Source organism: Lutra lutra, chromosome 15 (assembly GCF_902655055.1).
Source record: "Lutra lutra chromosome 15, mLutLut1.2, whole genome shotgun sequence".
In the NCBI taxonomy this organism is placed as follows: domain Eukaryota; kingdom Metazoa; phylum Chordata; class Mammalia; order Carnivora; family Mustelidae; genus Lutra; species Lutra lutra.
Window position 1 is genome coordinate 14,897,422 of NC_062292.1, and position 23,591 is coordinate 14,921,012.

The following is a 23,591-nucleotide window of genomic DNA, read 5'->3' on the forward strand; positions in this document are numbered from 1 at the left end:
GAAGCCCCTCGAAGCAAATTTAACTTGGCAGCTGGCCTGGAGTTCCCACGTGCCAGCTACCTTATGTAGAGATATGGTACCTGCAGAGGAGAAGTCAAGAAATGTCTCATTAGTTGTAAGGACGTGATTTTTCATTTTTTAAGGGAGTGAAAATGTCCAGAACAAGCAGCAACAGTAATCTGAATTATTTTTTTTAAGTAGCAACTACAGGGATACCTTGGAGGGGTGGGGGCTCAGTCAGCGAAACGTCTGACTCTTGGTTTCAGCTCAAGTCATGATCTCAGGGTCATGGGATCGAGCCCCGGGTCAGGCTTTGCACTTGAAGTCCGTCTGAGAATCTGTCCCTCTCTCTCTGCCCCTCCCCCCGCTCACTCTCTCACTCTCAAATAAAATAAATAAATAAAATTTTAAAGTCCCAACTACAATCTAGCAATTTTCTCATTAGGACATAATTCACTTTGTCAGTCTGTGTGTGCACCTGTTACCTACACACTCTTGCTCGGACCATTCCCGGCCCTCTAGCTGGCACATATCCTGAAAGACAGTGACTCGTGTCTAATATCAGGCATCTTCAAACGTTGTACGTGTGTGTAGATGCACGCGTGTATTCACATGCACACACGTGCGTTTTGACAGAATGAGCTCAATGGGGAACTGAAGCTCACTGGTGAATTCGTGAGTTTACTGTCATGTTCTTGGGTTGTGTTTAACATCCGTTGAAAGAAAATCTGAAAGGAAGGCTGGACACATCCCGGTGCGGTCAACACCGGTGAGCCGTCCTGACGCAGAGATCGCCACACGGAGCTGCGCTCGGGAGGGGGGGGTCGCTCTCTCCCATGATCTAATCAGGGGAAACAAGCTTTCCCCCAAAAGAACCAACAGGAGATGCAGGAAGGAGAGCTCTGAGCAGCTCACACAACGGGACGTCTGACCCTGTACAGAGGGCACGACGCCGGCCCGGACCCCGGCCCGACAACCAGCCTGCACGCAGCATCCTAAGTCCACGACAGCGCGTGGTGCCAAGTACACCAGTCAGGGGCCCTGAGTGCAAATGGAAGATGGAACCGAAAGGGTGAAACACAAAGTTCTGTGAAAGAAAACAGCCTGTTGAAATGCTCACTGATCCGCCAACTCCCCAACATCCGGGTGCTTCCGTACTCAAGAGTCACAGCAAAGAGGCAGAGGACACTGCAGGGGACGCAGACCCCGCCGCGGGAGAGCAGGACACTTACCCTGAGCGCCATCTCTCTCTCTATAATGCTGTCTTCCAGCGAGAACATCTCAGACACGGGTCTCTCCTTCACAGGCTCTTTTTTGACCCGCTCCTTCACGCTCGTCAGGTCGGGTTCAGAGATGGACGGACCGAGGGAAGGCCCGGCCACGGCCAGCTGGTCGGCTCGGGAGACGCTGATGGCCTTGGCCGGCCCGTGTCTCAGGACCCTGGCCCTGGCCACGGCAGGAGGCAGGCCAACCTGGTCTTGCCTCAGTGCCCCATTGCTGACGCTCTTCCTTGGGCCGGGGTACTCGGGTGGGGGTTTGTTTGGGATCCGGGCCAAGGCTGCCTGTAGCTGGGCACTGTACCCCATCTTTTCCCGGAGCACAGGGATCTGTGGCACCGAGCCCGGGACCTCCTCGTCCTCCTCGTCCTCGCTCTCACTGCTGTGGATCAGCATGGTGGCGTCGGAGAGAGTCTTCTTGTGGTGGTAATGGGGAAGCTGGTGAGCCTCGTGGCTCCCGGGCACCTCCTCGGGGGGCCCCTGCTCCCGGAGGGTGTTCCGGCGAGCCATGGGGATGTTGAGGGACTTCAAGGTCATGGCTTCCATGCCCCGCACCATGCTGCTCATCACCTCCAGGCTGTGGCGCTTATTCACGGGGCCGTGGTGCTTGGTGGCCGTGAGGGGCTCGCTCACCTCCTGCAGAGACTGGTGCACCACCGGGGAGCTGTCCTCTTGGAAGGTCTTCACCGAGAGCTGCACTTTGCGGGTCACCAGGTCGGGGCTGCTGCCGCTGACATACTTGTGGCGGTGGCTGGCGAGGTCCGGGGTGCTGGTGGCAGGGCGCGGCCGCGGGTAGGGGGGCGGCGGCCTGAAGAGATAGTTTTTGAGCATGTGGGCCGCGCTGTAGCTCTGCGCGCCCTGGAGCTGCGTGTTGGCCAGCTCGGGGGTGCTCACCGTGTGGGAGATGGCGCTGGCCGCCGGCTTGCTCGGCACTGCGCAGTTTTTTGGGTTCATCGGGTCGGACGGACTGACGAGCTTGTTACCGTAGCCACCCTGGGGCCCGTAGGGGACGGTGTAGGGGTGCCGCTCCCGCATCTCGGGCTGGCTGTACACCAGATCCTCCGGCTGGTTGTAGGCGTGCGTGTTGATGATGTTGAGGTTTCGCAGAGACTGGCTCTGGCTGTCCGTGGGCAGGACCCCCCTGTTCAACTGTCGCATGACTGTCTCGTAATCGGGGGTCGGCCGGTAAGACGGCACGATGATGGCGCTGTGCCGGTGGCTCGGGATGTAGTCCGCCCGCATGATGTCGCTCCCCGGGATACTGAGGTTGGAGGACACGGGAGAGGCCTGGACGAACGTCTGCGAGCAGCTGAGGGAGTTGATGCTGTGCGCACTGCACACGCTGCCGTTGGTGACGGTGCCGTTTAAATAGTTCAAGTCCAGGCTGTTGTGAGAGTTGCGATATAAGGCCTCCTCGTTCCCGTGGACGATGCTGTCTACAAGGAGTCAAACAAAGGCACGTGAGCCCCCACATCGCCCTGCTTCGACTGAGTTCCCCCTCACACTCGTGGGTGTGACTTTTTAGAAGTCATGAAAAACCTAGTCATGGAAACCCTAGGGTCTCCACCCAAATGTTCCACGGGAAAACTAGGAATTTTGGGTGAGGTGCCAACATACAGAAGAAACCCTTGAAAGCATACTAAAAAGAAAAAAATCTAATCAAAGCAAGACATGCCCATTTGGAATAGTTACTACCTGGGTCAGTTCTCAATTTTGCCATCAATTTTGAAATCAGGCACCAACAGTGGCCTTCATGCTGGGTGAATCTGTCTTCTTGTTCAGGGTCCAGCAACAGAGGACTGGATATTTGGGCCGGGAAGTCAAGAACTTCAACAGGGCAACAGATCTGACATTACCGAGCACCTGTGGCTTAGGTTCCTGACTGTGTCGGCAAAGGTCCCTTCACCTGAGGGACAGCTGAGCGCTAAGACACAAGACAGGGATGCAGTCATGACGTCCGCGTGCACGGCTAGCTTGCTGTGATGAGCTCCCAGAGGAGGGCAAAAGCAGAATCAGGAGTTCAGCCACTGCCTACAACTCTCCTCTAAAATCAGTTTCCTCACTGAGGTCAATTCACATTCAAATTAATAAGAGTCCAAGGAGGTATCGAAAGAGATAAAAAGTACATTTCTAAAGTCAGGCCCATTCTAGGTGTCCGGGGTTCCTTTAAAACACACACACGCACACACACAAACACACACATACACCCCTTGAGGAAGGCAACCTCTTGCTGAGACACTTTTCGGTGGGCAAAGTACATTCACGTTCACACTATGGATTTAAGCATGAGCAAAGTAAAGGAAGACAAGGCAGAAAGACAAACAAAACAAAACAAAAAAAAACAAAACACCCCAACCAACCAGAAAAGGTGACTGAAAACACTCAGCTGCTCGAAGAGGAGGGTGGTCCCAGTCTAGAGGAGAGTTGCTGGGTAAGAAAACCCAGCAGAACATGGAGACAAAAGTGTTCCCCTTCTAGCTCTACTGGGGTTTGGTGTTTTCCCACAGAAGCAGGGAAACTTTGCTAGTCTTCTTATAAAAAGTAAGTGTTTTATTAAATAGCCTTCATTATCTAAGTTTCCAATTGCACACTCTGACAGCACAGAGAAATTCAAAATCGTTGGCATAGGATAACACAGAAACTAATGATACATTTAACATATTGTCAGCCTCCCAGTTTAATTTTATTCCTTTTCTGAGATGCCGTTAGTGTAATGACGAAGAGCTCTGGCTCTTGACACCAATTTTCCTCTCCAAGCTCCTCCAACTCCCCTTCTGTATCCCACTTTCTGTATCTGCAAAATGGAATAATGGTACCTATGATGTGGATTTATGCTGAGGATTAAATGAAACAATACGTTGCAAGGGCTTAGCACAGTGCTTCGGGAGTGGAATTGCTCTATAAATGTTAATTGTGATTATTAGAATCATTATTACTGGATTGGATTTTTCTCACACATTTTGCATGATGATGTTTTGGGGGAGGATAAGAGGAAGAAAAGAGATTTACTTGGAGGTAAGAACAAGTTCACAGACAACTGGCAGACAATAGTGAAAAAGAGTTGGGAGGATTTGTGCCTTTGTTCTAAGTATTCTGGACATCTGTATTCTCCATCACCATGAGAGCCCAGCGCACTGTTACAAGCTTTCCAATAAGGGCAGTGAGGGTGAAGAGTATTCGATTGGGCTTACTGGCCCTCTCTCTTCTCCGAGCCCACTTACCAGAGGCAGAAGAAAAAGGAACTTGCCCCCTTCTGTCTCCCAACTCCCCTGGCAGCCAATTCTGGAAAAACTTTCCTCTCCGGGGCCAATGACATTCTCTGCCTTTCATACATCAAAAGTGCTGCCGTCATTCAGACAATGACAAAGTCAAGACAAAAGTATGACTGTCGTCTAAAAAAGAACTGTCTTTCCTGCTCACAGGTACTCAACTTTTCGTCTTAAGAAGGGAAAATGGCAAGCCCCGGTTACCTTGTGAAGTGTGTGTTTCCGAGTAGTGTTCCCCACACTGGACGTGCATGGGAGGCAAGATGTACGGCTGCTGTCGGGGCTGAAAGAGAGAACACGGCAAAGCTGGGAAGGCCGCGGCACAAGGGGCCATGGACGATCGCTCGCAGGAACCCACCCATCACTCGCCCACACCTGCGGGGAAGCACAGCGTGGCTGCTCGGCCTGTCCGCCCTTGACCCACACCTCTTTCTCGCTCCTCGGTACCCCTGACTCCTCACTAAGTTTAGGACTGGAGAAACAGGAAAGGGAGGAGTAGTGAGGCTGGTTCAAGGTGGGAGAGATAAAGAGGCTACAATGAACATATCGTCCATTTCCTGATACACTTGCAAGACTCCCAATGCCTTTTTAAGGAATAACTCAGAACATGGATAGTATTCTGTTCTACCCAAGAAATAATGGGACAATGGGGAAACTCTTTTTCATTCTATTAAAAATTGGCTGTACCTATAACTCTTGTTTACAGTACATCAACTTCCAACAGGGACAAAGGAGTGCTGAGCTGGGTCCACTTGCAAACTCATGTAAAAATCTGAAGGGTGACCCACAACAGTAAGTGTGCAGTTCACAAGACCACTTATGGACCCTCCCATTGGAGAACCCAATATGGAAGGGCCTGGCAGGGATTCCAGTTCAACCATCTCCCCCTCTACGCACACCCCCTTTGGTGAAGAATCTTTTCCAAGAGATTCTTAAAGATGGCCATTTAGCCTCAATCTGATTAACTTCCTGCTGTAGGTAAGGGTGAACTCAGAGGGAAAAAAAATGCTCAGACAGGTTCAATATTTGGTGAGCCAACAAAGGAAATACAGCAAGTTGCTAATGGGATCTAGAGCAAGACATTGAACCTGAGTAGGTCTCAGCTTCTTGTCAATCATAAATCATACCTCTTCCCCCCATGAGAAACAATAATCATTTTATTTATATATTGGGATTCCAGATGAGAACTTGCTTGAAGAAAAAGCTTTGATACTAACAAAAAAATCTTTTAAAAACTTTAAGCCTGTAAACCACCAAGCAAAATATCTTATATTGCTATTTGATTATTTTGAAATTAGCCTTATAGATACTGGTTTAACTGTTACTGCTCTAGGAAGAAAGTTGAGTCAAGCCAAAAAAAAAAAAACAGAGCCAGCAGGGGTCACACTTTCTCAGTGTCCCTCCGTTAAAGAAGAGCACCTCCAGAATCATGACTCATCTACCACTTCCTCTGCCATAAAGGATGCTTAAGCATCGAAAGGGCAAAGAAGGTGATGAAGACAGGGGATCCAAAAATGAAAAAGAGTCAGGAGAGAAGAAATGAAGAACTGAAACTAATCTGAGAAATTAGTTCATGGTACCAAAGAAAAGGTGATGAATCACTATCAGCTTTTCTAAATATTCCCAAATCTCCCTTTGACTGGTTTTTGAATTATAATTTTAAAATATTTTTCCTCTTCTTGGTAATACATCATTCAACTCAGTTTTTCCAGAGTGGGACAGCCAGTTTTGAGGCTTGAAACAAAAACAGCGGGAAGGGATTCATACAAGGTAGGAGAAACACGTGGTAAGGCACGGTTGGCTTGCTGCCTTCTCTCGCACTTACTTTTTAAAAAGCCAATAATTAAGTGATTGTTTGTGAACTGGCATTAAATGTAGAGCAAAGAACAAAACAGCAAACACTCCAAATACCATTTCAGGATATTATTTATTCCATATAGTATATATATGTATATATTCTGTATATATAATGCATATTATTCTATTTCTTTCCAGACCTGTTAATACAGAAACAAGTGAGATGCTATAACATGGGCAGCCAAAGAGCAAGAGAAAAGTAGCAGTCCTGGGCATCAGCAAGGAAGCCAAAAAGAGACAATGCCACTCATCCCAGGGAACTTCTGGTGAAATGGTTTAAGCCTAAGGGTACAGGAAGGGGGGAAGCCTTGAATTTGGCTTCCTGCAAACTGTCTTCATCCAGATAAAATAGGAAAGCCTCTTTATCTTCTCTAGATAAATAAGATGAGATCCAATCACAAGACAGCCTTACAGTGCTTTGCCCCTATGGTGTTTCAAGGACATAAGTGAAAAATTATCTCCCTAATGAAGACATGTGGACTCTACAGAAAAAATTAAAATAATATTCACAAAGGAGATGTATAAAGAAACCAGTGCCATGAACAAATCTATTAATGCCACAAGGGAAAAGCCCAAAGTGACCCTTGAGATCTCCAAGGCAAGGGCCACTTGTGAGATGCTATGCATGATATCAAGATTAATAATATTCATGTGGGGACTCAGGAATGTGATGACATATGATACAATTTTAGAATTCTAAGAGTTCATTGTCTATGCATTTTCCAGAAAAAAAAAAAATCCCCAAAACTTTCCTTTTAAAAGACAAGTTAAAGATATCCTATAGGGTATACACTATGTATAAGAAAAAAATCAATTTTATTCTATCATGGCAAAGAAAATCCTCAACTAGAAAATGTTAAAGGTCACATATTTATTTTGATATTGTGTCAGACATCACAACCTAAAATACAAGAATTATGACTTAAAACAAGTAGATACTTTAAAGGGAACCAACTCTCCTGTATCTTTTTATGATATTATCCTTAGCTCATCCTCAAACTAAAACACGGCCTAAGATAGAACACATGTATTGAAATGAGAGTTGTTTCCTTATTCAGAAGAGGAGCAGTTAAAACAACAACAACAACAACAACTATGTTAGTTAGAAAAGCAGATCAATTCAGTCAATCAATTTTGTCAACTCTAAAATTGGAAGATATGGAATTAATCTTCTCTACCGAAAACCCTACCTGAGACCATCGACAGTAAACTCATTCAATTTGGGTTCATTTGAAAAGCATTTTCCCTCCCTCCCTTCCTTCCTTCTTTCCTTCCTTCCTTCCTTTCTTAAGAGAGGGAAAGGGGGAGGAGGGAGAGGAAGAGAAAGAATCTTAAGCAGGTTCCATGCCCAGCACAGAGCTGGATGTGGGGCTTGATCTCACTACCCTGAGATCATGACATGAGCCCAAATCAAGAGTTGGATGCTTAACCAACTGAGCCACCCCGGTGTCCTTAAAAAGCATTTTCTGTCTAGTTTATTAAGCTCTATCTATGGGCAGTGAATACAAAAAAATCGTGGGGCTGTTAACTGAAGACACATCTGTATGAGGCAACCAGGAACAGTGAGTGATAAAACCACAATGAATGAGTGGACGAAACACATGTAATAGGTTACTCGTTTAAGAAACATGATCTCATCGGCCCTGAGACTTACTATTAAGGGGTGAACTTGAGCCACACTTCAAGAAGTGATGGCCATAGACGGGCACGTGGATGTCCCACATGATGGGACATGAATGGGACAATGGATGTCCACCACACCTGCTTGGCAGACTGATGCTCTTCTGGGTTCTCATCAGATCTCACCTGGTCATGGCACCCTAGGCATGTCTCCTCTCAAATTAGCAACAAAAGGCCACTCCATTCCCAACAGTCAGACCATTTGATTGCTGAAGACTTTATACGTACCAGAGAGGACCGGCTCCAGGTGGGCTGGCGTCTGATGGGGGGTGGAGAATTTGATTGTCTAAATAGAAAGTTAAAAAAATGAGAATGGTCATTACATTTATAAGACACAGACAAGAGAGGGAGAAAAGGGGGAAAACAGACAGGACGGGTAAGTATTTTACAGCAAAATGTAAACATTGATTTTCTGAATGAAAAATTTTGATTTCCTTTTTTATTATTTTATTTTCAAAATGTTTAGAGCATATGATCCTTAGATAATAAATTTTACCAAAGAATAAGGCTTATTCCCAAAGAAAGATTATGAGAGAAATAAGACTGAAAAATTTCACGATTATTACACGGATTTTTAAAAATTGTATTCTTTGTATCTTTGTGTATGTGTAAAATCTTTCATAATGAAAAACAACAAGTAGAAAAAAATACTTTTTGAAATGCTGCCAGTCAAATGAAATAAAAAACAGGTTAGGGACGCCTGGGTGGCTCAGTTGGTTGAGCAGCTGCCTTCGGCTCAGGTCATGATCCCAGCGTCCTGGGATCGAGTCCCGCATCGGGCTCCTTGCTCAGCGGGGAGCCTGCTTCTCCCTCTGCCTCTGCCTGCCATTCTGTCTGCCTGTGCTCGCTCTCTCTCCCTCTCTCTCTGACAAATAAATAAAAAATCTTAAAAACAAAAAAACCACAAAAAATAGGTTAAATATGTTTGAGTAAGACCATATAAAGTTGTTCTTAGATTAAGATAATATCAACTACAAATATTTACCTCATAAGATCCTTTCCAGACTGAGAATGAACATGAATTTTTTATTTTTATTTTTTATTTTTTAGATTTTTTATTTTATTTTATTTTTTTATTTGACAGACAGATCACAAGTAGGCAGAGAGGCAGGCAGAGAGAGAGAGAAGGAGGAGGCAGGCTCCCTGCTGAGCAGAGAGCCCGATGCGGGACTCAATCCCAGGACCCTGAGATCATGACCCGAGCCGAAGGCAGAGGCTTTAACCACTGAGCCACCCAGGCGCCCCTGAACATGAATTTTTTAATGTAGAGATAAAAATGTGTGGGGACTAAGAGTATTATCAAATTCTGGAGCACTGAAATCAAAGGAGCCTTTGAGAAATGGTCCCAAATTTCAGAGCCTCACTTTCCCTAGTGCTCAGTGAAATCATAAAAGGACAAAAACAAACAAAACAGGACCTGTAGAGTTTTCCATAAAGCTAGAATTCTTCAATTTAAAACACTCTCCTTAGTCTGATAGTTCACCTTTCTTACGCTTTTGTATCTTTTCTTTTATGAAGTGATGGAAGCAGTAGAATAATGTCATATGTTTTTTAACAACTGGACAAATGCAATATTATAAGACCTAGATTATAGGCTTTATAATATTATCATAAGACCTGAATTTTTTCTTCTCAAGTCAGGAAATACGGGAACCACTCCCTGGAGCTATATGTGAAGATGACAAGCAGTAGTAGCTCTGTGAGCAAAAAATAAAAATAAAAATAAAAATCGATGATAGTCTTTTTGAGGTCAGGGTGTGAAGACCTCTAGACAAGGAGGCGGGTAAGATGACACCAGATTCATAGAACTTCAGGGGGTTATCCTAGACTTTAATGCAGCCTGCACTGAGATTCTGATTTTTTTTGTGTATATGGGTGTGTGTGTGTGTGTGTGTGTGTGTGTGTATTAAAGATTCCCAGTTCTTATCATATAAGAGGTTAGGAACCTCTCAATGCCGGATAGGAATAGGAGAAGAATGGTTATTACAGAAGTAGAAAAGAAAACACAATGTCCTCAGTTTTCACCCTAATATAGGATGTTCACTAATATTAGAAGACCACAAGATAAAAAATACTCAGAAAATGTTATAAATCCACTTGCTGAGAAATGGTCAAACCAGAAGACCACAGTAAAATCCACTTCTCAGAACAGTTTTATTTCAATGCACCCTCCAGAAGTCAACCCCAGAATTCCTGTTCATGTCAAAGACACCCCGACAAAGGAAAGGCCAGAGCAGCGCAGACCCGCCCGAAGTGATCTAGAGGGAATCTGGTCGAAAGAAGGGCGAGTGTGCATGCGCTTCTGTAGGCCCACGGTGCTCCTGTCCCCAGTCAGGGCTATTTATTTGCCGCTCCCGGGTCCCTGCCCGTCTCAATTTACATTTGCAAACTTTGCCGGCAGATCTGATAACTATCACCTCTCCTTTCAGCCTCCAACAGTGACCAGTTGCAATGACTGGCTTGAAAGAGCCTCCATCGTGTGGAGAAGAAAGTCTGTCAGGACGCGAGGCTCCGGCTCTAAAGCAGCCGCGGTTTTCAGCAGGAACTGCTCTGGGACAATACTCGCGCGCTCTTGGATGTGTCCACTGGGGGCATGGAAAAGCAGTTCCTCGCTTGCATTCATATCCCCGAACTCTTTGAAACACAATTAAGCACCTTGGGTGCCCCAACTGCCGAATGTTCTCTGCTGAGGAACGTCTTTTGAAGGCAACCAAAATAAAGGCAATGATAGCGTGAGGCCCAGCGACGCCACGTCCAAGGTCAGGTCACGTTTAAGTTCCCGTATCAGACTCCCTTTCCCGTCTTTATTTCCAAATTAGATTTAAAAAACACACATGGACTCGTGACATCTATTAGTGTCTTCCAAGGCTTCCTGTAATTACCCTGGCCTCTCATTTACAGGCAGATGACATGACCCAGGAGCACACGCCGGGTTAGCCAACTGTGTAAGAGAAACAGGGCTGAGGATGACAGACGCTTCTTTTCTTTCAAGTTGGCTTGCCACTCTGTTACACACTTCTGAACCGACTCTGCATCTGACACGAAGGGGCACCCCGGCAAATTGGGAACGGCTCGGCTCCTCCGAACTCCGAGCTGGAGGACGGAAAGGCACTAATGCGGGCCGACCCATCCAGGTAGTCAAGCTCTCACAGTCAATTTGTGCATTATTTTCTCTCCAGGCATATGCACTACGCCAGACAGTCTTCATCATTAAAGATCTTTCGCTCCTGCCTGGATTCAGCTTATTCCTTTAGCTTTGGCGAGGAGGGAGGGAGGAGGGCGAACGGAAAAAGCTATCTAAGCCATCTACGACATCCCTAAAGCCCATGAACTGAACGTGAGCGAGCCACCCGGGGAGGTGCCGGGCTCCACGCTTACTTACTCAGTGCAGATTTTGTTTTGTTTGTAAAACTTGTGCCGTGTAGCAAACAACCGAGAAATGTACTTGGCATTTTCAATATCGTCCTTGGGAAAGAAGAGACGGGGAAAAAGTAAGTATTTGTTTGACTGTAGATGCGTTTCCCTAGGATTCTCCTGAACAGGGCCACATCCCTTCCTCCCATCAGGCCAAGCGCAAAACAGCACCCTGAGCTGTAAACCCACATGCCGAAATCCTACGATGCATGTGGCTAGGAAGCCCACCCAAGGGTGTAGACAGTCTGTTACAGAGTCATCTAGGCTCAAGGCACTGGGCTTACGCTGATGAGCTGCCGTGTCTTCACACAGTTTGAAACCAACTGCTTTAAAAAGAAATGAATGAAGACAGAGCCTGGAAGGAACACAGAGCTTCTCTGAGATGGCCCTGAGGTGCATGAACAGTCTTGGCTCTCAAGGGGGCGCTCAACAGAAGGTTGAGCTACGTCAGGATCGGCTTGGGCGGCGGTGGGGAAGGAAATCCAGGTCAGCCGGCTAAAGAAAATGCCAGCAACATCATCCGGGGGTTACTGGATGCGGGTTTGCAACTTGAGCGCTGAGGAGTGTGGCACACCAGACATGTGATCCACCACAAACACAGCAGGTGGAGGAACCCAAATCCCAGAGTCCAACCAAACTCAGCTTGGAAACCTCGCATTTTGAACAGGAAATTACCATCACTACCCAGAAATGAGTAATGATAGCACTGGGCGAGGGCTAGGCAGTTATCAGTTCGAGAGAATATTTATCCTCTCATGATACGGAGAGCAAGGAAAGAATATCGTGAGGTGAGAAATCAAACAGCAAGCTGCCTGTCGGACCCTGCCCCATATTTCCATTTTGCTCACCGTGTGAAAGAGGGCAGTCTCTTCCTTGTTGATGAGCTCCACTAGAATAGTAGACTTGTTGTGAGTGATGTTCCCGATATCATTCCACCTGGCCAAAAGATAGGCAACTGGGTTTGCCAACGATGTTCCATGCAGCTATGAAATAGCGTAGGAGGGTCGTCTGCTAGTGGGGAGTCTCATTTGACAAATTATGATTTAACCACAGTTTTGAAAGCTTAACAATCTTTCTCTCCAAGCAAAAGAGTAAAACACAACATGCATTGACTTAAATACCTAAAAATGCTATAAAACATCCATCTAGATACTGCTGTTCTTAAGGTACTGTTTCCTTCATGACTAATGATGAGGAAAATATTCGAGGATTCTCTGCCTTGTTTTTCACATTTCCAAACTACAAAGGATTTCCCATGATCCCCATTTTTAATAACAGAGAAGCATATTATTTTAAAGCCATGTGTTTCCAGGAATCCAGGCCAAAGAATCCACACAGATTCTGTGTTGCAGCGTATGCTACAGATGGATTATGCCACCAAGAAAAAGTGCCCAGGGAATGTTTAATGTGTCTCCATTTTTGTGATGGGTCATACACATAAACACACACACACTTCCTTCCCTTTCCTCAGGAAGACCTTCACTAAAATGAGACACATGAAATAACCACCAGACAAGGGAAGGTAAGCTACCGTTTCCCATCCTACTTGGAGCCAATCTTCAACCATCTCTTACTACTGCCTACCTTCTCTCTGCGCCCCAGTCTATAATTCCCTGCTCAATGCCTCTTCATGTCAACATTACACTTCGCTATCTTCCTCCTTTAAGACTCATCTCAGAAGTCACCTTCTCTCTCTTCCTCATCCCCAACCACCCACATGGGAGGAAAGAATCTGGTGTAGTCCTCTCTGGGTTACTGCATGGTGTAATGATTGTTTACTTCTGTGACTGGATCCCCAGCAAAGGCAAACCAGACCACAGGCTCCCTGCCTAGAGAGTCTGCTTTCTTCATCTCTGGCCTCCATGCATTGAGCGACGTACCTAGCACGTGGGATGCAGTAAATGTTTGCTGAAAAAATCAGAAGTCATAATATTGCCTCCCATCTATACAGCATATGGGTTCTTCATCAACTCTCTAAGGTAGACAAGGCAGCTTGTTTCTACTTCAGAGAGGAGACAATTTAGGCACAAATGAGCACAGGGCTTAGCCATGTTCACCCTGCACATCGGGGATGCAGGAGTTCTACACCTGGGGCTTCCAGGCTTTCCTCCAGTCCTTCCATTACTCCAGTACCAACTGTGTTCACAGACATCTGCCGGGGCCATACGCTCTACAGGGGCTCAACACAGCTGTCTGCTGACTTACAATTCCATCAGATTCCATCTACATGGATTCATAGCTAATGTTCCTCAGTGAAGGTCTCTAGAGATAAGAGATAGTTGTTTTCCTCGGGCTCCATTCCTTCAAATCACCTGCCAAAACTCTGGATCCACTCCTCACTCCACAGTGTGACTCTACCTGGGGGCCTTCTTACCATGACACTATGGTAGAAGTAAATTCCCATCCTGTAGGGGTTTTTAAGATAAGTGCTAAAGAGGTCTGGAAGCAGTTCTTAAGGAACTGAACCAAACCATGAGTGGCTTATTGACAGCAAAGTTTCAAAGGGCTATTTTCTTCGATTTAACCTCTGTAGCTGGAAGGCAAGACTTGTCTACTTTTCTAGACTCAAGGAGAAAATGAAGCATTGACTGAGAACCACATGAGACAAAATGCCTGGACAGCCTGAAGTGGGCATAAAAATGTGAAGTTACAACTCTGTGCAATTTATGTATTTCATTTGATTACTTTATAATTTGTTGTAGGTATATGGACCTGAGGGAGTACGTCCAAAAGAAAGAAAGTTTACTCTACAGCCACAAAGCTCTCTCTCCCTACTCCTGCCTTAATAAGGTCTCCATGCAAAGAGTAAGAGAAAATCAGTGGACAAAAATAGTATCAGGGGGGAGACCTAGCAGGGAAAAGAGCCAATTAGGAAGCTTTTGGTGGTGGTGGGGGGAGGCGTTTGCAAAATAACCTGCATCAACTATCTATCCAGAGGGTACACAGCTGGGCAAGATCCACTTCCAGAAGGTGGACTTGGCTTTGCCTCTAAGAGCTGTCTTTGATTATCTGCACTAGGTGCACAGCTCTGCCTATCAGATGCACACACAGGAAAGCTGTTCTTCTACTAAACAGTCGGCCATACTGCCCTTGTAAATGAAAGCAAGCACACAGTTTTTGAGATCGTTGACACCACGGTGACAACTATGGGCACCCATCCAAGCAAGCTCATTGACATGTAAGAGAGGAGACACTGCCAAATCCCTATACCGGTTCTCACCTCTTCAGCGGAGAAGAGGGTTTAAAATGCGAAATAATGCCCATCACCCAATTATCCCTTCCCATGAATAAATGAATGAATGGAAAAATAAAATACAAAATAAAAGTATCAGCCCTTTAATTTGTGATAACAAATTCACTGCTTTTAAAATGCATTTTCACAAATATAAAATGTTCTATCTTTAATATAAAATGAGTCTTCACTCCTCTAGCACGTGTGGTTAGGCAGAGGGTGATGGAAAATGCGAAGAAGCCAGTCGGGATTTAATGACTGGGCACGGATAACATGGACAAAGGTAACCAGCAGGACTGACTAGACAGCAGGCTTCCAACCAGACTCACAGTTTTGTGCCATTCTTCTGGCTCAGCAGCATTTAGTAGCACCTTTCCTGGAGTCAAGTGGGAAGAAAGAGCTTCCTCCATCCCCCAACCCCCAAACAGGCCTCTAGGAAAAGTGAAATGCATTTCTCGGTAACTGCTCAAATCTCACAGAGGGCTGATCTTATCTGAGTTGAGAAGAGCTCAACTCTGACCCATAGTCTAGCTCTTAACTCACTGGGATCCCTGTGATCTTCGGTGGACTTTTCTAGAGTCCCTCAAGGGGAAAAGGGGAAAAGAGACAAATTAGAGACTACCTGTATATTACTGCTTGTCTTCCGATTCTGTTTCTCACGAAAATCCCCATGAAGAAAATGCCCAGGTGCACACTGTTTCCATGATTGTCCTGCATCAGATCAACAGAAGAGCGGTGTGACCAAACAGATGACCAGGGGTCCCGCAGAGCCAAGCCCCTGGGCTGCAGCACCTCCCTGCCAGGGGGTGCCACACCCCGTTTTCCTGCCCGTGGACGAATGAACCACAGACAGCATCAGGTCAACTGGCAACTCAGCCCTGAAGTGACTCAGCCTGCTGCACAGCCTAGTGCGCCACACACACACATATGTATTGTTTTCCTTTACCTCAAATTGTCACATTTTTCCTGTCCAAGAGAGAATTTCAGGATTTTCTCACATCTGTTGGCAGTTAAGTTTCTCTTTCATGAACGTCTATGAATACCTTTTTCACTTTGGTTTTTTTTAATCAAAATGGCACACGTCCATAGTTTATGTACGCACATCACATGCATGTGATCACATGTGCCCTCAGTTTGCAGGACCCAGTGGGTCCTTTGGAACCTATTTAAAAGAAGCCAACAGCAGACCTGGCCCCACAATTTCCTCTCCCCAGAGACACCGACTTCCACTGCTTAACGCCCTTGTGAGTGTCTATTTGCATCCACGGTGCTTGGTGTTTGATTTTTTTTTTCCTTAAAGATTTTATTTATTTATTCAACAGAGAGAGAGAGAGAGAGAGATCGATCACAAGCAGCCAGAGAGGCAGGCAGAGAGAGGGGAAGCAGGCTCCCTGCTGAGCAGAGAGCCCGATGTGGGGCTCGATCCCAGGACCCTGAGATCATGACCCGAGCTGAAGGCAGAGGCTCTAACCCACTGAGCCACCCAGGCACCCCTGAATGCTCCTTTTAAAAAGCAATCTATTCCTTTTAGAAGGAGAGATACTTTTATCTTTTTATCTGGGAGACTCTGAGGAGGGTATTTCAGACACGGGAGTTCTCCACCCTGCAGAGTCTCTGCACCTTCTAGGCTGCTTCGCTCCCTTTGCCCTGGCCTCTGTCATTCCTTGGGGGCCTGAAGGGTGATGCTCGGCCCTGTATTCATACTCCGGATCGGGACACTCAGCACTGGCTGGGAGCTCCGTGAGCACAGGAGGGGTATGAGGACGGCAGAGCTGCGGGGCAGTCTGCTGGGCCCTGGGCTGAGGAAGCCCAGATGACTCGTCTTCACTCTGGTGTCCTGGTCCCGTCAGGTGTTTCCAACCTCCTGCCTGGGAGAGCACAGCCTGCTGCCAGTGTGCCTGAGAGGAGCGCGGGGACAAGGCTCGCCATCCAGGGAGTAAATTGTCCCTCGGTCCCCCGCTTTTACCGGGGACATCCTCTTTGTGGAGTGAGCAGAGGGGCGTGCACAACTGGGCCCAAGATGGAAAAGAAGGATCTCTGTGTTCCCCAGAACACCTGATCCCATGCGAGACACAAAGACAGCAGTGTCCCTCCGCAGGGACCTCTTCTCAACCCACTCAGCAAAGCGCACATTAGAACAGGGCTCTGCGAACAGGGACAGAGAGAGGGCCGGGCCACTGCTGGAGGCAAAGCAGAGAGAAGGTCAGGAGACAAGACGTGGGAAGGAAAACAAGTGCCTTGGGAGTCAGAAGAAATTACAAGTAAATCACCCTGTAGAAAAATACATGCAACGGGGCACCTGGGTGGCTCAGTTGTTAAGCATCTGCCTTCAGCTCAGGTTGTGATCCCAGGGACCTGGGATCAAGCCCTGCATCAGGCTCCTTGCTCAGCAGAGAGCCTGCTTCTCCCTCTCCCACTCTCCTGCTTGTGTTCCCTCTCTCGCTGTCTCTGTCTCTGTCAAACAAATAAATAAAATCTTTAAAATTGTATATATATATATAAATCATATATGCATATTATTATGTGTATGTATATTATTACACATATATGTATATCATATGCATTATATAATATATAATTATACACACACACACACACACACACACACACATATAAAGAAGCCAGGCAAAGTGGAGATGGGAAAGAAAATTCTGTGGAAATCCTTCTGGGGCACTTTGCCCTTAGAGGGCTGGGTGCAGCGGTCTGCTGGTGATGGGACCGCGGGAGGAGTTCCCCAGGGCCAGGCAATGGCAAAAGCACAGGACGGATGCTCAGGCACCGTGCCTGTCAGAACTTAAAGGCTCAGAGTCAAACTCGGCTAAGGATGGAGGCTCCAGACACCAGCAGTCTCCCTGTGTCCATGCGCTCCGACAACACAGGAGCGACTGAGGCGACGGCCCTCCTCGGTGCGGAGGGGGAGGGGCGGGCCTGCCAAGGAGTGGAATAGTCCTCCTTCGACCTTGAAAAATTCTGAAGAACCATTCATGGAAAAGCCCACACTACTATGACACATCCACAGCAAGCTCCTTTGCTCAAGTTGGTCAAGAAGGACCCGCACTAACCCAGAGGGGCTCTATCACGCCTCAGTCTGCTCCTGAAACCTCCCTGGCTGCAGGAGCGCAGATCTCAGAGCTGACCATGGCCCGGCCCCAACTGGCACTGCTGCCCCGCCCACCATCCTCGGGTCTCTGGGAGTCACATGGTCTGGAGGTGGTCACCTGAGTCATGAACAGATACGTGGGCAAAAAGACAACGCCAGCTACATCACACTCCCTGGCAGCGAGTCAGCAGTGCCTGTCCGCCCACTCAGACCAAGGTACAGTACTCCCTTGTGCTCTTCCCACTGAAGAACATACTAGAAAGTGCATCAGAAACAAGCACAGTGGATTTCAACACTATTTCCACAGCCCCAATTTCCCACAGCGCAGAACTCCTGAAAACAGCACAAGTAAATGGGCCCAAAAACTAAATCCCCAACTTCCTGGGATGAACAAGGAATCCTGGGATGGGTTTTCTGGAAGTGAAGAAAAGTTTACCCGGATTTTTTAATGACCCAAAATATCATGACTATATATGGGCTGCTGAAATGTAAGTGGGATGCAGATGGCTTCATAAGGCATTATTGCAATGAAAATGGATTACAACCCTATGAAGGGCAGCCATTAGAGAAGCAAAAGAAAATTAAACAAATCTAAAAGAGAGTCATTTAGCCCTTTCCGCAAGCTGCGGCCACCCTGCTCGTTCTACTTGATGCGCATGGGCAGCTCTCATCAAGGCAAATTGCAAACGTGCAGCAGAGGGGGAACAGAACACTTATAAAACAGCCAGCGGAGCCACTTTGGAGGGAAATGTTTGTGCTAAAATCGCACCATCGCCCAAATGGCTGAAATGTGCCAGTTGCTTTAGGTTTCTGATAAAACTCTGGCTTTTGTGAAGTTGGTCAGTAGAGAGAAGAAAATGAGTTTGGATTATGGGCTCAGCTCTATAAAGGACCGAGCACCATGACCCCCACCCCCCAACCACACCCACTTCAGGAGGTGGATTTGTTGCAAAAGATGTACTGTGCTGTAACAGTTTCCTAGGCACAGTTTCCAGAAGATTCCGAAGGGGCTGGAAACCTAGGAGGCAGGCTCTATGGAGCTTGAGAAATAAAGTGTGATTGCATATAAGAAATGTTTTTTTCTGCCTCACAAGCAATTATCCCTGTATCAGCTCAAATGAGAGAAAAGAGAATAAGCAGGTAAAACCAGAGGTCAGGGTCTTTATATTAAGGCATTTGCTTGTCCTGTTGCAAAACTGCCAGTGACTGTATACATTCACGGTGCCGGATGGGCTGGTGTTTGGGAGTAACTCAGATGGTGTTTCACCAACAAGCCATTCTGCCCAAGACCATGGAAAACTTCAAAATCTCTTAGTTAAGAAAAAGTGTTTGTGAGACACCTGGGTGGCTCAGTTGTTTAAGCCTTTGCCTTGGGCTCAGGTCACGATCCCAGGGTCCTGAGATCGAGCCCTGTATCAGGCTCCTTGCTCGGCAGAGAGCCTGCTTCTCCCTCTGCCTCCCACTCCCCCTGCTTATGCTCTCTCTCTCTGAGACAAATAAAATATTAAAAGAAAGAAAGAAAGAAAGAAAAGTTGTTTGCATTCTAAAGTAATCTGAATTTGCCAACTAATGCCACGTAGTGACCAGGAAGCCAGGTCGTTCTGGCCTGCTGCCTGTCATTGCCGGCTCTCCGACTGCCTGCACTATTGTGAGAAAGCTGAAGAACGAACGGGCCAGGGTCTGCTGGGTCTGCTACCTTCACAGAGAAGATCTCCTGTCCAAATCCATCCAAACGTTCCACTTCGTTGATGTACATGAGCTCAGCTTCCGCGGGCAGGATTCCACTAAAATCACAACAGCATCAAAGAAGGAAATGGTTAGGGGCAACAAAGGCAGTAGAAGGTCCTACCCTCCTGATGGCAAATTCCAGAGCTGTGGTTTAGCTCTAGTTCTGGGAACAGCAAGCATCACCCAACTGTGAGGACATGTGCATTACTCAGTAATTCATTAACATAATCCCCACCGGCCTTTACTCAACGGGGAATAATCAGAGGAGGGTAAAGTGTTTAATTAAGAGCCACAGCCCTATAAGCACTAATTATTTCAGACATCTCTGTGAATAAAGCTGCCTGCTTTAAAAAAATAATTTAAAAAAAAAGTTATTTTTCTCCCACCTGGGGGAAAAAAACCTCCACTGTTAAGAAAAAAAGGGGTTAAAAGGAAAAAGTTCAGGAGGATGCTATTTGGGGAGCTAAGTGGTCAAGATGAGTGAGCCTGAGACACCTGCATAGGTCCTCTGAGGTCTGAAGGGGGCCTGTTTGTTCTCCATTGGTCCCAGAACGATCCTCTCCCTCTTGACCTTGACTTTCCCACCCAAAGCCCCTCTTCAGGTCTTCACACAGCTCAAGCGTTTCCCCAGCTATGGCAAGAGAGCTTTAGGAAGGTCAGAGAGACGAATTCTCCACGTCTGCGTGAGCTTGCTCATGGTCAAGCAGAAAAGGAAAAAAAGGAAGGAAGAGGAAGAATAAAGAAAACAGGAGAAAGGGGTGGGAGGGCAAGCGGCAGAGTTTTTGGATCTACCCGTGCGCTGGGAGACACCAGTGCGGGGGGTGCTGACTCTGCCAGGGGCCACGCTGGGACCCATTTCCTCGGCTGGCCTTACCTGTGGGCTTTGTGTTCCTGGGCTACCTTCTGTGTGAGCTCCTCCAGAACCGCCTCTTCCAGGGCCAAATCCTATCAACACAGAAGCAGTTAGGGCCATTTACTGTTCTGCGTAAAAACCTTACGCGCTCTCTTCTCCAGAACACGTTCCTGAGTAGCCTCCCTTCCTCGACCTCCCCTGTACTTCTTCAAATCAAAGGCTGTCCACTGCAGGACCGAGGGTCCACAGTTATTTCCATAACATGGCTCTCCACAACAACCTAGGCTCTCGGCTTATGACTAACATGCCTATTTCAAGGCACAGTTTGGGTCGCTGCCTACATTCTGCAGGGTCCGAGAAGAGCGCTTTTTTCATTTACCTTCTTCCCTGTCTGCCCCTCAGACTCACTTTTATTGAAATTGCTTGGTCAGTACTCATGTGGTTTTTTTAAAAAATTTATTTATTTTATTAGAGAGAGAGAGAGAGAGAGAGCAGGGGGAGGGGCAGAGGGAGAGGTAGAGAGAGAATCTCAAGCAGACTCCCCGCTAAGCATGGAGCCTGACATAGGCCTTGATCCAAGGATCCCAAGATTATGACCTGAACTGAAATCAACAGTCAGACAATCAACTGAGCCACTCAGACACCCCAGGACTTGTATGTTGTTAACAATCGGGGTACAGGCAAATGAATTTCCAGCCCCATTACACTTTCAAAAGCTGAGCCTAGAAAGGGACTGTGTCCCGCCTTTTCTGTCTACCACCTTCACTAGTATCCGTGAGCTAATTCAGAGCTACCTGAATGCAGAGAAGGCTCATTTGGATGTTACTTGACAGCCTTGGGAGCAGAGGAGGCCACGCGGGCTGAAACTAGGGCATTCTGTAAGGTCACGGTGCGTAGCTGAACAGCTGCTTTCTCAGTCACCTGACTCCAGGCCTCTGGGACCACTGGTGTGCTGGCTCCCAAGCGCTGAGAGCCAACTGCATACGCCTCTCCCCGACACCCCTTCAGTGACAGCGGGAGCACATCAGGGATCGTTAAACGTAACACTGTCCGGGATGGAGAGATGATCGGAAGGCAAAATCCAAGACAGGGAGACCAGAGCAAACAGGCCCTGGGAACCTGACAGAGCTGATGATTCTGGAGCTCCTCGCACCATTGGTGGTAACTTGGGGGGGCTCAAGCCAAGGGCCAGCTGCCTCGGACCCTCTGGGGAGGCAGCTTCCATGTGCCCTGCCCCAGGCAGATAAGCACCGCGGAGGACACAGATATGCACCATTTCCCTCTGAGCTCCAGACAGGCGGTCAGAAGGGGCTCTGAGCCATGTGTCCTGCTGAGGCCTTCTGAGGCTCATTGTAAACGTTGGGGGTGGGGGGCTGGGGGACAGTATCCCCCAAAAAAGTCTACCTCAAAACTGCAAGAAAGAGCCTACTGCAAATCAGGAAAACATGAAAAATCAGGTTTTCTTAAAGCTGGAAAACGAGGGTGTGACTACATGCTGGAAATCCTACAGGTGGTCCCGAGCAACCTCAGAGAAGGTGCAGGAACTCCTGGCAGCTCTGAGTTTCCATGAGTTAATGGATGAATGTGCTGCTTCCTATTCAGCCATCCGCTGACATGACTCAAGCCCGCAGGAGGGGACACACTCACTTCTACGTCGGGGAACAACAAGGACCGCATAGCCTAGAAATGGAGTCCCGTGCGTACCCCTAGCTATGGAGCGGAGGTCATAACCCACTACTAATTTTGAAAAGCTAATGAAAGGCATGTGGCCATAGAATAAAATAAAAACAGGTAAGTGAAGATCGGAAAGTGCTCCATGAAACCCCAGCTTCCCACTTTTAGAGAAGAGAAAGTCCAAAAGTGCCCCTCTGGTGTGTACATGATTCGAGCGCCTCTGTCTGCACCCTGGGGCCCCCATGAGGTATGTGCCCCCTGCCGCAGAGGACGTGCACAGGAACGGCCGAGTGCGTGCCTGTACACAGCCACACACCTGTGGAGGGCCCTGGGTACTTAACTTTGTTCTTTTCTCTGCTGCAGAAATGCCATTTGACAAATTCGGTTGCTTTATAAGATCAAACGAGGCCATTCATCCCATCTTCCCTCCCCCACCAAAGGAATGCATTCTTCTCTTTGAAAGCTCTAATGGAACCAAGCAGAAAGTTTACAACCTTCCATGGCTCCCCACTGCCTGCTCAATTAGGTCAACACCTGCGCGGGGCATTTAGACCATTCTTCAGGGTGACCCAGCCTCCCCCCTTCCAGACCTCCGATCTCGAGGATTCAAGGCTTCAGGCAAACTCCTCCTCCTAACAGAATGCTTGTACATCTCCTGACACACTCACGGCGACCCTTCCTGGGAGAACCCTCTGCACCCAAGGCCCATCACATGGAGTGAAATGTCACCCCATCCTTCAGGTCCCGTCCCAGCTCCCGTTCCCTTGACAGGGCTCTCCTATTCCCCCCCAAGCTGGATGGAAGCCGATACCCTTCCACTGTGGGTGGGGCTCCTATGGCCCTCACCACAGTCTGCCCTTGGTCTGTCTTACACAGTTGTCTGGATGCTCACCCCATCCTGTACCCTTGTCACCCTCCCTCCACCACATGATAGGCACTTAAGGACAAGCAGCTCTTCTCCACATCTGGCCGGCCCATCCCAGGGCTCTTACACAATGCGGGCTTACACGCGCTCCTACACAGGAAGTGATCCAGAAACGCTCCCTGAACTGAACCCCATAAGCAACATGTAAGTTTCCATGATCAGACTGGAGTTTCCCTCATGCAGAGCTGGTTAATGATCGTTTGTACCCCCTGCCTGTCCTCTGCTTACATTTCAAAATGCACGCATTCTTGTTGCCTGAAAAACACTGTCTTGGGCATCCTTGAGTTTGCATACCAGAGACGGGACCGTCACGCTAATAGTAGGATGACAATGATGGCAAGGACCAACACAAAGAATAAACACTGAGAATTCACCATGTGCCCAGTTATGTCACTTGCACCCTCTCCTTTCACTCTCACAACTGGAATAGGCTTGCTATCCCCATTCTTAGATGAAAAAATGGACACTTCGGTTAACTAATTAATTAAATTTTAAAATAAATGGAATTAAATAATAGCCTGAGTTTGCACAGCTGTTAAGTGGCTCCGCCAGGACATGGACACAGAACGCTTGGCTCCTGGAGCC

General features: G+C 47.4%; 1 protein-coding gene across 2 annotated transcripts in view; it reads right to left on the minus strand.

The window, feature by feature from the left end:
* Positions 1 to 23,591, minus strand: part of PTPN14 (protein tyrosine phosphatase non-receptor type 14) — a 174,962-nt gene that overhangs the window by 25,649 nt on the left and 125,722 nt on the right. For both annotated transcript variants that reach the window (XM_047705313.1, XM_047705314.1), the window contains exons 6-13: positions 20,429 to 20,499; positions 19,523 to 19,610; positions 15,349 to 15,437; positions 12,343 to 12,430; positions 11,463 to 11,545; positions 8,309 to 8,366; positions 4,748 to 4,826; positions 1,233 to 2,713 (exon numbers count right to left, since the gene is read on the minus strand). In XM_047705313.1, the coding sequence (XP_047561269.1) occupies positions 1,233 to 2,713; positions 4,748 to 4,826; positions 8,309 to 8,366; positions 11,463 to 11,545; positions 12,343 to 12,430; positions 15,349 to 15,437; positions 19,523 to 19,610; positions 20,429 to 20,499 (2,037 nt within the window). The remainder of the gene's footprint in view (positions 1 to 1,232; positions 2,714 to 4,747; positions 4,827 to 8,308; positions 8,367 to 11,462; positions 11,546 to 12,342; positions 12,431 to 15,348; positions 15,438 to 19,522; positions 19,611 to 20,428; positions 20,500 to 23,591) is intronic.